Raw genomic sequence first — 17344 nt, forward strand, 5'->3', positions numbered from 1 at the left:
ACTATGTTACATTTGTAGAAAATGTTCTGTTCGAGAGGAATGTTTTACTTCTTTCACAGCTCGGACACTAAATACATTCTCCGAAACGGAAACGATCATAAAATATAAATCTATTTTAATTTTACGTTAATTATGAAATGTTTTTTTATTATATTGAATTAATTATTATTGGAGAGTCGCAATGTATTATGAGATGGGAGGAATGTAATTGATTCTTCCTTTAGACGAGTCTTACATTGTAAACTTTAAGCTTATGAATAAAGACTTGCAGCTACAAGCAATAATGTTTCAATAAAAGTTGTTCATCTTGTGTGTAATGAGTAGATAAAGTTTAAAGAATGTCGTTAGCGCGGTTTTCAAGAAAATCTCAAAAAAGTTGGGGAAAAAAAGGACAAACCAACAAAACCAATTTAGCAAATAATTTAGTACAAAAGTAATGTAGTAAAGTACAATAAGCGGATTTTATTGTTCCATCGCACCTCATGGAGAGTCCCAAATGAAATATAAGCTTAAAAATCTCTACAATTTTTCTTATTTTGGGTTAGAGTATTCACATAAACATACTGACCTACACACGCACCATTTTTTTAAAAAAAAGAACATTTTTTTGGATTCAAAAGGTTTCAAGATAGCTATTTTCAAAGAAAACACACTTGAATTTGGGCCCAATACTGTCTTTTATGAGGGGTCAGAAAATATCGAAGAAATAAGGAATGATCTCTTAATATGTAGGCTATTGGTTGGGAAATTAGTTGGAAGCCATTCCATAACATTTAGAAGAATGAATATATAGTTTTCGTGACCGCAAATTGTTAAACTTAGGATGGAAGATTTGCGAGGAATCGGTCAAATAAAACAACTTGTCACTTTGCCAACGTTTCGACAAATATATTGTCCTCTTCAGGGCCTGTATATTACAAATACAAAACAATTTACAGAGTCAGTAACATAGAAAAAACAGTAAAAATCAGTAATACAAAAATAAACAGTAAAATACACTAAATTTTTTATAATTATTGAAACTTACGTGGCTATGCGGGTTGGTTGAGATACAGAAACTAAGAGCCAGAAATGGATAGGGAAAAAACCAGTATAAGCGAAATTTTCTTGAAATGTGCCACATAGTAAGACAGAACAACACAGTTAACTTTAGGACAGACACGTCGAATTTAGCCAACTGCTACAATTTTATCATTAAAAAATAAATAGTTATCCAAATTTTGTACATAATTATTGCTGTTTTTTTTTAAATTTACTTCAAATCTTTTGGTTATTTGTTAATTAGTGCATAAGGGTTATTTGCTTTCTCCTGTGTTTTGTGTTTAACGATTTTTGTTGTTTAAAGAAATTTCCAAATATTTATTGTATTTACTCTTTTGTTGTAATTAATCTATTGTATCTGTCCAATTGTAATTACCAAAATTCCCGTGTAAGTCCCGCTATATCTGTATATATATACCTGCTTCTCCCTTTCTGGCTCTTAGTTTCTGTAACTCAACCAACCCGCATAGCCACGTAAGTTTCAATAATTATAAAGAATTTATTGTATTATACTGTTTATTTTTGTATTACTGATTTTTACTGTTTTTTCTATGTTACTGACTCTGTAAATTGTTTTGTATTTGTAATATCCAGGCCCTGAAGAGGACAATATATTTGTCGAAACGTTGGCAAAAAGACGAGTTGTTTTATTTGACCGATTCCTCGCAAATCTTCCATCCTAAATTTAGAAGAATGATTCCATTTTCTTAACAGGTGAACGAACAAGTTACTGAAAAACACATTACAATTCTTACATTAGATATCTTTTTATGTAATAATTCATTTTTTTTTTTTTTGTCACTCCCTAAGAATTTGAGGCTAAGCATTGCTGGACTGATGAAATTATTCTTAAATGAAAATAAATTAAAAGAGGTCACATGCCAGAAGAGAGTACTTAAAGTACATTCAGGAATTCAAAAACAAAAAGAAGTTTGAAGAGAGCAATTACGCGATCGCCCGAAGACAGGAACAGCCAGAGTAGCTAGCTTTCTTACAGAAAATCCTAGTTCGTGACCAAGGGTAGGTATAGTTAGAGGAAGGCGTAATGAAAGTAAAAGAAGGCCCAATCTATACAAGATGCCCTTTAAAGGTTTTGATATTAAAGGGCGGTGCGTGGCACTATCATTAAACAGGTATTCTCCAGACTCCTGCATCATGTGTCCCCACTACTGGCCAAAGAAGGACTTCGCCGGCCACAGAGTGCAACACAAGCAGTGATATCCTATAACTTGGCCAGATTCCTTCGCCTGTCTAAATACTATTTCTCTTTGGAGGAAAAATAATTTAACTTTTAGCGTTATTCGAAGCTCACACAAATCATCTACTCTCTGCAGTTAGAAGTAGTTGTCCAGCTAAATCTGTTGTACACCTCCATTTCCTAAATCGGCTGTTAACATAACCTATATCGTAGCTAAGAACAAGTGCTGATAATTGTGTTTACATCAGTGCTGTTCAATTGCAACAAATGCAGCAGTAACTGATTGTGACTATTCTTCTGATTAAAAGACGGCTTCAAACTTGCGAATAAACCTTTTTTACAAAACGAAGTCAGTAAGAGGTTGAAATTTAGAACTTATGTTAATTTAAAGTGTTAAAATCTGAGGTCATTGGCTTCCGGAACTTTTTTTAGCGCATTGCCGCCCTCTGGACAGGTTCTCTCGTTACAGATAATTCTGTCCATCACCGAACAGTGAGCTGCAAGGAAAAGGACCAGCAACTGGAATGGAACTCGTGTTTTCGTCAGGGAATCCTACTGGCTCCCAGAACAGCTTTCTTTGTTTGATCTTATTACCATATTTTACACTTCTTCTATAATACGTAGTGTCAAAATATCTGCCAAACTCGCAGCGAGCGACACGTCATGATTGTTTATTTTGATTGTGGTTGTTTTAAGTTTCTTAAGGGGGATGTTGGTACTAACCAAATAAAATAAAAACATCACCCTTAAGAAACTTAAAACAACCACAATCAAAATAAACAATCATGACGTGTCGCTCGCTGCGAGTTTGGCAGATATTTTGACACTACGTATTATAGAAGAAATGTAAAATATGGTAAATAAGATCAAACAAAGAAAGCTGTTCTGGGAGCCAGATTTAGTTGAAAGTTACTGAGGTGGATTCGGAGCATTCCAAAGCTATGAATGATCAACCAGATGGTAGAAGAATAAGGGGCTGGCCAATAAAGAGATGTTAAGAGTACGTTGAGGAAGACTTGAATAGACTTCCAAGTAAGGAGATAGCGAGCCAGAACGCAAGTTAGGAATGCTTGGCGAGGAATTTTCAAGGGTCTACACGGCCAATAGAGAGCCATCCAATCTCCAAAATATTGTAACAGTAAGAAGGTTTAATTTATAATATTGGATTGGTCGATCCCTTCTACTATAATTTAGAAGTTCTAGACTTCAACGGGATCCTACATCCTTGTGGAACACAGTGCTGCCATAATGAAACAGCCAATATTTTAAATCTTTTAAATGAAGAAAATGTAAAAAATTGTTACCCAAGGCTGGCCTTTCAACACTTTTACACCTTAAAACTTAAACAAACCAAAAAAGAAAAGATGTTGGGGTTCCCGATGCTCGGGTGCATTGCACCCATTTGTCCCCCGTTAGCCTCGCACAGTAGTCATAAATACTAAAATATATTATTATAAAAGTACTTAGCAAAGTGAATTAAAGTAATAACAAATTGATGTACTTAGATACAAAGTCACAACAATGTAAACATTTTGTCGAATGTTTCGTAAGCTACAAATGTTTACGATTACTCAACAACACAAGTGTTTTAAGTACGCAAAAGCACCTAAATCATTTACAGATGATGGTAAAAATAATAAATAAAAAAAAATGTAGACTAGAAAGTATGCTTGTCATGTGACCACATGCTAGTTGACAAATAAACTAATACACTAAATCAGACTAGTTCTACATAACACGTGTTTCTTCGAGGCAAATAACCTCATATTACACTTATCAGCATGCACTTAACTAAATATTCATGTATGATCTAACTTTATAGCAAACAGAAAAGAAGTTTTGATGATATCTCTCTCTAACCCCCACCTATATCTCTTTCGTAATTGTAACTTGTTCCCATACATCTGTTTTTAATCGAAATCCTTGTATTAATCATTAATTAATAAGAGGCTAATTACTCTGTTAGTTATTATGATTTCCATTTTCCCGCGATAATAGTTATTTTTGTGCAGAAAATCGGTGTTTACAAAGTACTTACGAATGTTTGTGACAAGAAATTACGTTTGCAATTAGTTTACAAATTTGATAAATATCTGTTTAGCTTAATTTACTCTACAAATAGATACAAAAATGAAGTTTTGATTAACTTCTTTAAAAAACAAAAGCAAAGAAAGAAACTTCGATAATCTAATCAGTGCTGTTTTCATTAATTATTATTATTTCATTAATATTGTTTAGAATTTATTAGATGTCACAGAGCCACCCTTATTATGATGGCCATTTTTGTCTATACATTTTATTTTTCGTGAAGAGTATGTAATTAGAGTGTGTAATAGAAGGTATCAATCTACAATATTAATGCCCAGGTTTTTTATGAAACGCTATTAAAATAAATTTATTGGACTTAATATACATTTTTCTTAAATATATATTTTCTTATAGAGAATGTTAACACAAACATCTCATAAAAAAGCATTTGCCTTTAAAATAATTTTCTAACAATTTAACTAAGAAGTTATCCTTTTCATAAACAGACTTTGATATAGTTATGCCTATTGGCTTGTAACAAGTGCGGCAGATTCAAAGAAATATTAAATTGGCAAGCTATGTTAAAGAAATTATAGTATGTCATATTGCCTCTCTGTTATTAAATTGGAAGGTCATTTCAAAGTGTATTTTAGCGGTTTGCCTTCCAAGTAAGACCATTATCATTTATATTTATGCCGCTTTTAACTAATTTGACAGAAAAGAAAATCATACATGTGGATCATTTTCAAAATTTGTGAAAAAGATATATAACGGAAAAGTATTAATCAATATTGCAGATTATACTTTTCTTTTAACTTTAAACTAATTTTTTGAGAATATTTTATAACCAATGTTTGCTTATCATTGCCTCCCAGAGTACAGCAAGACAACCACTTCTTTACAGCAAAGCGTCCTCTTTGAGAACTACGAGGGTCGTTTGAAAAGTCCGTGCAAAAATAGAAACTACTTAATTTTTTGGGGTAAACCTTTTTTATTTTTCAACGTAGTCTCCTTTTTGGCTTATACACTTCGTCCAACGCTGCTCTAGTTTGTTGATCCCTTCCGAATAATAGGATTTGTCCAAGTCTGAAAAATAGCCATTCGTTTCTGCAATCACCTCCTCGTTTGAATAAAATCTTTTTCCCGCCAGCCATTTCTTCATATTGGGCAACAAATAGTAGTCCGAGGGAGCCAAGTCTGGAGAATAGGGGGGATGTGAAACGAGTTGGAACCCTATTTCCATTAATTTTGCGACCACAACTGCTGAGGTGTAAGCTGGTGCGTTGTCGTGATGGAAAAGGACTTTTTTGTGGGCCAATCGTGGGCGTTTTTCTTGCAGCTTGGTTTTCAAACGGTCCAATAACGATGAATAATATGCACCTGTAATAGTTTTACCCTTTTCCAGATAGTCGATGAGGATTATTCCTTGCGAATCCCAAAAGACAGTCGCCATAATCTTTCCGGCCGAAGGAACGGTCTTCGCCTTTTTTGGCGCAGATTCCCCCTTGGTAACCCATTGTTTAGATTGTTCTTTGGTCTCAGGAGTGTAGTGATGTATCCATGTTTCATCCACAGGGACGAAACGACGCTTAAAGTCCTGCGGATTCTTCTGGAACAGCTGCAAACCGTCCTTGCAACACTTCACACGATTTCGTTTTTGGTCAAGCGTGAGCAATCGCGGCACCCATCTTGCGGATAGCTTTGTCATGTCCAAATGTTGATGCAAAATATTATGTACCCGTTCATTCGAGATGCCCACAGCACTAGCAATCTCACGCACCTTCACTCTTCTGTCATCCATCACCATATCATGGATTTTATCAATGATTTCTGGAGTAGTAACCTCAACAGGGCGTCCAGAACGTTCAGCGTCACTTGTGCCCATATGGCCACTCCGAAAATTTTGAAACCACTTATAAACTGTTCTAATCGAAGGTGCAGAGTCACCATAATGTTTATCAAGCTTCTCTTTAGTCTCCTGAGGCGTTTTGCCTTTCATAAAGTAGTGTTTAATCAACACACGAAATTCTTTTTCGTCCATTTTTTGAAAATCACTCGACTTCCTCGATTCAAACGAATGCCAAACACAAAGAAATAGACCGATCTGGCTGAAACTTGGTGTGTGTTCTTCCAAGAGGTGCTACTAACTAAACATAACCTCGATACGCGCCAGTAGTGCTATCTCTCTGACTTTGCACGGACTTTTCAAACGACCCTCGTAGTGATATAGAACAGGGATGGCCAACAAGTCGATCGCGATCGCTCGTAATGTCTTGGGGTGGAATTCCGTGTACCATGGACTTTGAAGCGAAAATGAAATTATAATTTTACAAACTGTCTTAATCATACAACCCAGTAAATTTGAAGAAGATTTTTGGAAATATGTCAACCGAGAAAAATATTCCAATATCACCAAATGTAGCGAATATATCTATTCTTGTTTCGGATCTACATCTATGCGAATCACCATTTTCATAATTGAAGCTAACGAAGACTAAAACAACGTTCTGTCCTGTCTGATTCCCTTTACTGAAGACTCATTATTATTATCTTTGTCAGGATATACACCTAATTATGATTCCTTGGTTAGAGACATGCAAACTCAGTCTTCCCATTAATGTTAAGGCAACAAAGTAAATTCTAAATCTGTCTTTATCTGTAGCTACTTTGAATTAATAAATATTGTTAATAATTATCCATGTTCTTTTAATTCCCCTGGATGTGAGTTTTTTGGCCCTTTAAATAATTATTGTTGTTTTTAACGTAGGTAGATAAGCCGTATATCTATATTTCAGTACGAGGTGTACTCTGCGAGCTATTGATAGATTAGCAAAAAGTAAGTCATATTATTCTTTCATGTTAAGTTTTCCTGGCCCCCAAAAAATAACGCGAAAGTGTAATATTGTAATCAAATTATCAGCCATACTGTGCATTTTTATAACAACTTTTTCATATTTACGAACAAATAGTACAACAACTTATACATTGCAGTTGATTAAAAAATTAAATTGCATTTTAAGTTAGTAAAACTCTATCTTGAAAAAGTGTCGGAAAATCGAATATTTTAGGTCCCGCATGGACGGAATGCTGCTATCAAAAGTTGGGTCTGAAAATTTATTCTCTTCATGAGCCTATATCTCGAAAACTTAATAAGTGATTTAAAAAATAATATATTTTACTTATCTACCCATACCTCGCTGGAATGCACCTTACACTGAAACACAGTGTATAAACACAGTATGCATTTCACACCCCTTCTTCCCCCTTAGATTACGCCTATGACAACAAGTCGATAGCGACACACTTTTAATATAAAAAGTAGATCTTATATACAGAAAAGTTGGCCCCCCCATGTTATAGAAGATAAGCTTTTATTCGAGGTTAATTTTAGCTAAAAAAGATTATGTGGCAGACGCTACAAAAATAAAGTAGAAGTTGAGGTAGGTTAAAGATGGTAAAAACAGCTACCCTTTCGCAGCTTACAGTAGAAAATATGTTTCAGAGCGTGCAGATGTACTATACTTACTCTGGGCAGGAGTTGCATTGCATTATGGGAGCTAAAAGGAAAAAAAGAAGGAGATGGTTTAAAAGGAATGAGCAACCCATGTGGGCAGTAAGTAGACACTCCGTCTTTCTCCATCCTCGTATGTACATTCTTGTCGCAGGAGGGGAAGACTACTTTCTAGAGTGGCAAACACTTGTCCCACCCGTCGTTTCCAACATGACAACGCTTTTATAGCGGAGATTCTCCACAGGACACCTCGTATATCTAGTGTCGTCCATCAACCCTTTGTAATATATCACTTAGACACGAGTTTTTCCCAAATTTACTTGCTCCTTCCATTAAGAGAACGTAATGGAAATGACTACTTTTAAAGGATCTTTTTCGAAACTAAAGAATCGTAGTTAGAGAAAATGGTGAATAATCACACTAGACTTCAATTTTTCTAGAAAAGGGAATCATTAAATTCGAAAAAAAGATTAATAATCAAACATAATTAATGATATCCGATGTAGTCAGATGTTTATACCACCTCTCTGCAAGTGCTCATACCTTTGAATATTTTAAAAGGTAGGTAAAAAAAAAGAAGAGTTTAGCCCTCGAAAAGCAGGTAAGATACGAGTGAATTTGCTGCTTCTCACCTGCTAAGAAGATCAATTAGATTAAGATATAATCCGCACGAGAAAATGTAAATAATTGTAAAAAATAAATTGATATTCTACTTGAATCTTATGAACTATTCTCCAAAAAATGTTGCTGTAAACACAGATTTGAAAACATGTTCAAATTTAGGGCTCAACTGTTCAAAGAAATATTTAAAATATAAATAAAAAAAATCCTTACAAGCACATTTTCATTATTCTAAAACCTAATAACAAAGTAAAAGGTAAAGTTTTCTATATAAATCACTAAATCCTAATATTAATTGACCACTTTCATGGTTAATGCTCTAAATAACATTGATTAGTGCCCTTAAACTTTTTCGTCATAGTAGCCACTTACATTTTGCCGATAACCAAAACACTGTCCGCAGACCTTTCACTGAAGAAAAGGCTCCGCCGTGATATACGAGGGTCGTTTGAAAAGTCCGTGCAAAAATAAAAACTACTTAATTTTTTGGGGTAAACCTTTTTTATTTTTCAACATAGCCTCCTTTTAGGCTTATACACTTCGTCCAACGCTGCTCTAGTTTGTTGATCCCTTCCGAATAATAGGATTTGTCCAAGTCAGAAAAATAGCCATTCGTTTCTGCAATCACCTCCTCGTTTGAATAAAATCTTTTTCCCGCCAGCCATTTCTTCATATTGGGGAACAAATAGTAGTCCGAGGGAGCCAAGTCTGGAGAATAGGGGTATGTGAAACGAGTTGGAACCCTATTTCCATTAATTTTGCGACCACAACTGCTGAGGTGTGAGCTGGTGCGTTGTCGTGATGGAAAAGGACTTTTTTGTGGGCCAATCGTGGGCGTTTTTCTTGCAGCTCGGTTTTCAAACGGTACAATAACGATGAATAATATGCACCTGTAATAGTTTTACCCTTTTCCAGATAGTCGATGAGGATTATTCCTTGCGAATCCCAAAAGACAGTCGCCATAATATTTCCGGCCGAAGGAACGGTCTTCGCCTTTTTTGGCGCAGATTCCTCCTTGGTAACCCATTGTTTAGATTGTTCTTTGGTCTCAGGAGTGTAGTGATGTATCCATGTTTCATCCACAGTGACGAAACGACGCTTAAAGTCCTGCGGATTCTTCTGGAACAGCTGCAAACCGTCCCTGCAACACTTCATACGATTTCGTTTTTGGTCAAGCGTGAGCAATCGCGGCACCCATCTTGCGGATAGCTTTGTCATGTCCAAATGTTGATGCAAAATATTATGTACCCGTTCATTCGAGATGCCCACAGCACTAGCAATCTCACGCACCTTCACTCTTCTGTCATACATCACCATGTCATGGATTTTATCAAGGATTTCTGGAGTAGTAACCTCAACAGGGCGTCCAGAACGTTCAGCGTCACTTGTGCCCATATGGCCACTCCGAAAATTTTGAAACCACTTATAAACTGTTCTAATCGAAGGTGCAGAGTCACCATAATGTTTATCAAGCTTCTCTTTAGTCTCCTGAGGCGTTTTGCCTTTCATAAAGTAGTGTTTAATCAACACACGAAATTCTTTTTCGTCCATTTATTTGAAAATCACTCGACTTCCTCGATTCAAACGAATGCCAAACACAAAGAAATAGACCGATCTGGCTGAAACTTGGTGTGTGTTCTTCCAAGAGATGCTACTAACTAAACATAACCTCGAAACGCGCCAGTAGTGCTATCTCTCTGACTTTGCACGGACTTTTCAAACGACCCTCGTATAAGAAAAGTCTTATAAAAAGAAAATTAATTATTCTTTGTCGTCAACAAGTAAGAAAAACTTTCTTCTAAACTTTAAAAATTAAATAAAATAAAATAAACAAACAAAAAACCAAACATGTCTAAAAATCTTACTTTTATTTTAATTTTTACGGAAAGAAACACTACGTAGGAGGTCTCAGGATCTGCGATCATACTTAAGTTAAGCCGTCATTTTTTACATGGCAAGCAGTACACAACCAATACGTTTAGGCAGGCCAATTATTTAATAAAACCAATTCTAACTTCATTACAAATTTGTGAATTAGACGAATGAGAAGTTTCAGAAAATTAAACTTACTGAGGTAGTTGCAGGAAGATTTGAATTTTTTGATTCAGGAGAATTTTTCACCAGCTGTTCATTATTTTTGGTGGCTGATTCATAGTTTCAATAGGGTGAAAAAATAAATAACAATCTGTAAATATGTTCCACAGCCCTGAAGATGACCTAGTCCCTAGGTCGAAAGCTCGCAGGAATTAATTTATCACGACTGAAAACTGGCATTTATTTTTGCACCCTATTGTGGATTTTTACTTTGTGTTTCTAGCATTGCTACGAACCAAATTTTCCCTTTATTTTTCTTAGGAAACATTTGGGGGGGGCCCTCAATTCTAAAACATTGGTTTTTGGCAAAACAAATGGCCTGAGTAAAAAACAAAAACGCTGGAAGAAAAGACTATTTAAAATCTTCAACTGAATGGACTACTTTATCGAATATTACCTTCCTTGAGGTTTACCCTGAAATGGCTCTAACGATTTTCTATTTTTAACTTCGTGGTATTAAGTAAAATAATTTTTTTCTTTTTTGGCGTAACTTTACGTCAAATTACCCAATTAGGTACTCCTAACATTGTGTACCCAAAGTACACTTTATCTCGTAACAGTTATTTGAAACATTTTTTCCAGGACTGTTCGATCATGGTAGGTTTCTTCTAAAGTACTATTCAAGTACTTTGAATCGGCCTTACGTAAGCATGTGTTATCAAAAATTGAGTTCGAAAACATCTATAACCTGAAATACCACTTTTACGGAATCGATTTTTCACTTTTGTTTTTTTTTCGAATATACATTTTATAAATGTACAGTCGACTCTCGATAATACGAACTCTACAGCTGCTAACTTCGGTAAATCGAAAAAATTCAGTGTATTTCGATACGCTCGATAAATCGAAATCCTTTTCTTAACAACAGGGGGAGAGAAGGCTCTATAATTCGAACGAGGCCGCTTCCCCTCTTTATAATTCGAATTTTCCCTAGTAATGTTTACTTCTCATTTTCCGCTTATTGTTCATTTCCTGCGTAATGTTTCCCTCCTTTCAGCCCTGTTTAACTTTCCGATTCTCTTTCTTAATTTGTCACGATGGGAAGTACGCCTCCCTTACTGTGTCCCACAAAAATAAATTATCGCGGCCGTGAAAAAAATCGCCAAAACTCTCAATATTCCACCATCAACGCTTTCTACAATTCTAAGTCACTGACTAAGTCAAGCCACATTGTAACAAAAAACTGTTCTTCATTTTTTTAATTAGGTACATATGTATATTATTATTTATTGAAATGTTAATACATATGTAATTTTTTTGTTCTTTTTTGTCGTTTTCATTATTTTTACTTTTTTACTTGAGGATATATATATATATATATATATATATATATATGAGTCTAAAACTTAGGTAAGCTCATACGTATTTTCAATATACGTATCTACATACATATATACATAATAAAAACTCTTTATAATTCGAATTTTTTTCCCCCTTCTTGATAATTCAAACTCCTTGATAATTCGAAATCTCGATAATTCGAATTTTTCTTGTAGTCCCTTGGATTTCGATTTATCGAGAGTCGACTGTATCTAGCTTTTATTAAATATTTGTTTGTGCATTCCTAAGTGAATTTCTGTATACAGTGTGATTAATAAGTGATCCATGGGCGTCTGAAACTGTACTGAACTTGTATTTAGGAACTTCGGATCCCAATAACTTTAGCATTTAAATTACAACCTGCACTCGACGGCCTTATTTTTCTAATACTTCTGCTTTATGCCGAGGCGTGGAGAAGCAGGCAGCCCTGGTCCAACCCTTCACTCGACTTTTGCTTGTTCCAATTATTACCATTCTAAAATTACAAATTATTTTTATACTAAGTTTTACAGCATACATTACAAAAATTGATAATTACGAAAAATATAAGATGTATAGTGGAGAAGAATAGGATTTGATTCCTGGCTCTAGGCCTTGGACTTTATTCAATATGTTCAATTTGGAAATTTAAGGAAAAATATGTAATCTCCTCCTCCTGAAAAACTTAAGACATAACTTTTTCGTACTACCGAAATGCAGGATTAGCAATAGTAGTTTTAAGCTTCTCACGATTAATGCAAGGCTTACTAGTTGGCAGGAAGTAAAATTTAATTATGTAAATATAAAATAATTTTTTTTTAATTTTTACTCCCTTCCTTGAATTTATTAAGTTTCAAACAAACCGAATTATCTAATTCGCAAAAATATAATCCTACTAGAAAAATTTTAATAAAAATTACAGTCGACTCTCGATAATTCGAACTCTACAGCTGTTAACTTCGGTAAATCGAAAAAATTTAGTGTATTTAGATACGCTCGATAATTCGAAATCCTTTTCTTAACAACAGGGGGAGAGAAGGCTCTATAATTCGAACGAGGCCGCTTGCTTCCCCTCTTTATAATTCGAATTTTCCCTAGTAATGTTTACTTCTCATTTTCCGCTTATTGTTCATTTCCAGCGTAATGTTTCCTTCGTTTCAGCCCAGCTTAACTTTCCGATTCTCTTTCTTAGTTTGTCACGATGGGAAGTACGTCTCCCTTACTGTGTCTCACAAAAAAAAATTATCGCGGCCGTGAAAAGTGGTTTGAAAAGAAAAGATATCGCCAAAACTCTCAATATTCCACCATCAACACTTTCTACAATTCTAAGTCACTGACTAAGTCAAGCCACATTGTGACAAAAAACTGTCCTTCATTTTTTTTAATTAGGTACATATGTATATTATTACTCGTATTTATTGAAATGTTAATACATATGTAATTTTTTTGTTCTTTTTTGTCGTTTTCATTATTTTTACTTTTTTACTTGAGGCTGTACATGTCTATATCTTAGGTAAGCTCATACGTATTTTCAATATACGTATGTACATACATATATACATAATAAAACTCTTAATAATTCGAATTTTTTTCCCCCTTCTTGATAATTCGAAGTCTCGATAATTCGAATTTTTCTTGTAGTCCCTTGGATTTCGATTTATCGAGAGTCGACTGTATTTATAGAAAAATGGGCATTTACCAGATCTAGTCCATAGAAATTGAGCCTCTTCTATTCACATCCAAAAATTTGTCGAGTGACATCGCATTTCTAGTACACTGATTATACTTTAGTATTTTTTTTGTCATTTTCTTATATGGTGGTAAATTATTCTGTGAAGTTTAATTTTAGCAGTTTCAGGACAATTGTTGAACATGAATGTATTCCAACCATTCAGTTTTAAAAGTTTAACTCTCCTCCTTGAATAAAGAACCAAAAAGTTCAATTTATACTAAAAAAAATAAAATAATAAGAATTTTGGGTTATCGAGACTCCTGACCACTTCTAACATAACTTCCACTTCTTAAATTCATAATTAACAATTTTCTACTAGAACAAGACTGCAACACTGACAAGAGGGGGGGCCCCATTGCATGCGAGGTCGTTATGATTGGGTACACATGTGGCAAAGAATAGTGCGTGCATTGGAATGAGAGAGTAAACATGTAAAGACCATCGACTGAGACAAGATGGCCGAAGTAAACCTGTTTGCTCCTAGCAAGGGCAGCCATGACTCCTAAAACTAAAAAGAATGTAGTCTGTACATGGGCTTACCTGACAGTTGGCTCAATCTATCGGCAGCACATTTCCAACCTGTTGAACTCGTTAAAACTTTTCTCTCTTAACAAATAGTTTCTTATATAAATGGACTTCAAAAATATTAAGAATATGACAGAAAAAAAAAGTTAAAAAAGAAATGAACATTACAAGCTATTAATATTATTTTATTTATAAATTTATTTTACAAAAAAAAAAAAAATAACTCGAATGTCTTACGAGCTTATTGTTTACAAATTGATAATTTTGAACTTTGTGGAATGTGTTCGTTTGTAACCAATGAGCTTAAAGTGGTCCCCTTTTTAATTTTGGCTTTCTGAATTTATATTTTATAAAAAAAACTGTCCAGAAAAGGCACTACAGTATATACATAGTTTTTTTTCCAGCAAATCTCCCACTTTTTGTCCTTTTAAATTAATAAAAAAGTATATACAATCTTTATATAATTCCGATCACAATCTAACAATTGAAAAAATATCACGACACAAAAAAGTTTCAGTTATAATAAAAATTCATTTTACAGTAACTTGTTAAAAAAAAAATAAAGAAAACAAAACTAGCTTGCGTATTTTATATATATATATATATATATTAAATCCAATTATATATTTATAATAAACTTAATCGTAATAAACTATGATCACATTTTTGATAAGTCTAGTTAAAAACATTCGTACTTAATCCTTCTACTTGCATTCACTCTACTTCCATACTTGCATTTTAAAAAAAGTTACCTAATGCTCAGTGTAAGTAACTAACTTGCTAAAACACAATTTAGTTGCTAGTAGTGTAACATGAGACGAAGTTAATGAACTTGAATATTTGAATGATAATTAAATACCAGCAAACTCATATAATTTATAAATGGCTTCAAATAAATAGTAATGGCCTCAACCGGGAGGAAAATTCCATAAATAAATTAAGAAAATATAAACGCTAAAGCAAATGGATGACAATTTGCTTAATTAAACTGAAGTAATAATAAGTTAGATAATTATTGCCAGTCATTTAAAAAAAAAAAAATTCTACTGTTCGCACTTACAGTAACCATAAGTTAACTTGGGAGTATAATGATTGCTTAATTACAAAAAAAGGAAGCACTTTCATTTAAAGTAAACAGTCTTTTATCAATTTATGAGCATTATCAGAACACAATAATCTATTGCCAAATGTTTTTTTTTAAAGAGTGGAATGTTTTATTGTCTTTTTATTTCTCTAATGGATATGCTCGGGGCATTTTCTGCTACCTTTGTGGTGGTTATTTGGTACACACTGCGACATACAGCTATGGCACATATTTTGTAGATAGTTAATTTCAAATGAAAGACATAGCTTTGGCAGTGCACTATCAATTATTATTACCTAACCAATTACAGGTAACAGACAATGCTTATAAAACGCATAAAGCAACAAAAAAAAAAAAAGAAAAAAAAAAGAACTGCTTAAAATATCACTGTCACAGGGTAATGAACCCCCATGCAATGTTTTTTGCTTGTTAACATCAATACACAAATGAACACAATAAGTGCTTTTAGTGATGAGAACAAATAACCTTAGAAAGGCACTAATAATTTTATAGTTACACAGTCTCTTTACCTTCTAATTTTTTCGCAAGGTCCGCAAGTAGTTCCTTAAATATAATGGCATCCATATTCTTGCCTAATTGATAAAGTACAAACCAGTCTCCAATCTGGCACTTGTTAGTAATAATTTCTATGTGATTTTGTGGAGAAAGTCGTGAACGGGCTCTAAGTAGATAAAGACGAATCTGTGGACCAGCGACTACAGCTGCTCTATAAATTAACGACAAACCTGACAATAATGTCAACAAAATAAACCAAAACCACAAAAACACATAAATTTTTTCATTGACAATATTTAAGGGCAAAACACATAAACCATCGAATCTTTGCACTGTACCGGAAGGTCCATATTTGTAAAATGTACACTTGGTTACTTTAGGAAACACTCTAGCCATGGGGTCTTCTCTGTCTTCTGGCTCCATTTCAGTAAACCTCACCACATCTGAGCCGTATGTGGTAAATTCGCCGTCTAAGAAAAAATCCATGAAGTATATCTGTGCCAGTACGTTCACAAAATTCAAAATTTCACATATAAAAAATCGAAATGCATAAAAATTTTGAGTATGTAGGTTACTTGTAAAATAGTCTACAAGAAGCTTCTTCCTATCTTCCTTACAATCTTCACTGATTACTGGACAATTTAGATCCAAAACAAGCATTTTAATTCTTCCACCTTCCCATGTTTTCCACAAATATCGAGGAATGTAAAATAAGATCGCTTGAAAGAATAACACAAAACATACCCACTGGTAATATTTATGATATTTAACTTCGTCTTCACCTTCAACATGACTCGCAACTCCCGGCTGAACTACATCCTTTCCAACTGTTCCGCCGAGTCGATTCGGAATCGTAAATGTTGAATAAATCCAACAATATGTGTCCATTACATTTAATGGGATTTCGTCTACAAGACAGTCGATAGGATCACCAATATATTGCCTAGAGGTTACAAGCAATGAGAATGCAACCAAAATAATGACAGTCGCTTTATAATGTAATCTGAATACATTATTGTCGATACAAACAGAGTCTATCCTAAGTAGGCCCTTAAGATTGCCGAACACATCAAACATGGTGGTTAACTCAAGCACACATTTACACTACAATCCAAATTCTACACTGAGAGGAAATTGTTCCCCACTGCCCTGTAAGTGCACTGTAAAAGTAGGACGCGTGCGCAGGCTTAGTGGGGGCTGCTTCCCTCTCTCGGCTGAAGTTGCACTCTCCCTTCTCTAAATTATCCAAACCAGTGTGTTCACTGTTCGTTGTAAATATGTCCGAACAATTGTACAGCAGTTGTAAGTTAGTCAATTACTTCGAAAATAGTCTACCACTTGATTCAAAAAATATTTACATTATTTATTTATCATGTAAATAAATGGGAAGTAAAAACAAAATGCAACACTTTACGACATTTACAATGTTTCAACTAAAGAAATTAATTTTTGAAAAGAAATGACACAAGAAATTATTTGTACTTAATTTATTAAGTGATAATTTATTATGATGCGAAGAACAAAAGAAATAAGAATGTATTAGTTTTTAGTTGAAGGTCATGGACCTTTTAGACGAGATTTATAAAATGTGGATACAATTTTTAATTCACACTGTAAAAATATTCACTTTTTTAAATATAAATAAAGCTTTTTGTAAAACTTATTTGCATTCAAAAATAAAATCCAGGTTTTAAA

General features: G+C 34.0%; 1 protein-coding gene across 1 annotated transcript; it reads right to left on the bottom strand.

The window, feature by feature from the left end:
• Positions 1-14213: 14213 nt before the first annotated feature.
• On the bottom strand, positions 14214-16824 carry Inx2 (innexin 2). Its single transcript, XM_074138607.1, has one exon. The coding sequence runs from the start codon at positions 16724-16726 to the stop codon at positions 15647-15649; it is 1080 nt and encodes a 359-aa protein (XP_073994708.1). The 5' UTR covers positions 16727-16824; the 3' UTR covers positions 14214-15646.
• Between the last annotated feature and the right edge of the window lie 520 nt (positions 16825-17344).

The sequence above is a fragment of the Rhodnius prolixus genome, unplaced genomic scaffold, assembly GCF_049639745.1.
Source record: "Rhodnius prolixus isolate KJV_2025 unplaced genomic scaffold, Rpr scaffold_1, whole genome shotgun sequence".
Lineage (NCBI taxonomy): Eukaryota > Metazoa > Arthropoda > Insecta > Hemiptera > Reduviidae > Rhodnius > Rhodnius prolixus.

Bases quoted from the DNA above. Each gene is read 5' to 3' on its own strand.
- Inx2 (XM_074138607.1), bottom strand. From the start codon at position 16,726: ATGTTTGATGTGTTCGGCAATCTTAAGGGCCTACTTAGGATAGACTCT.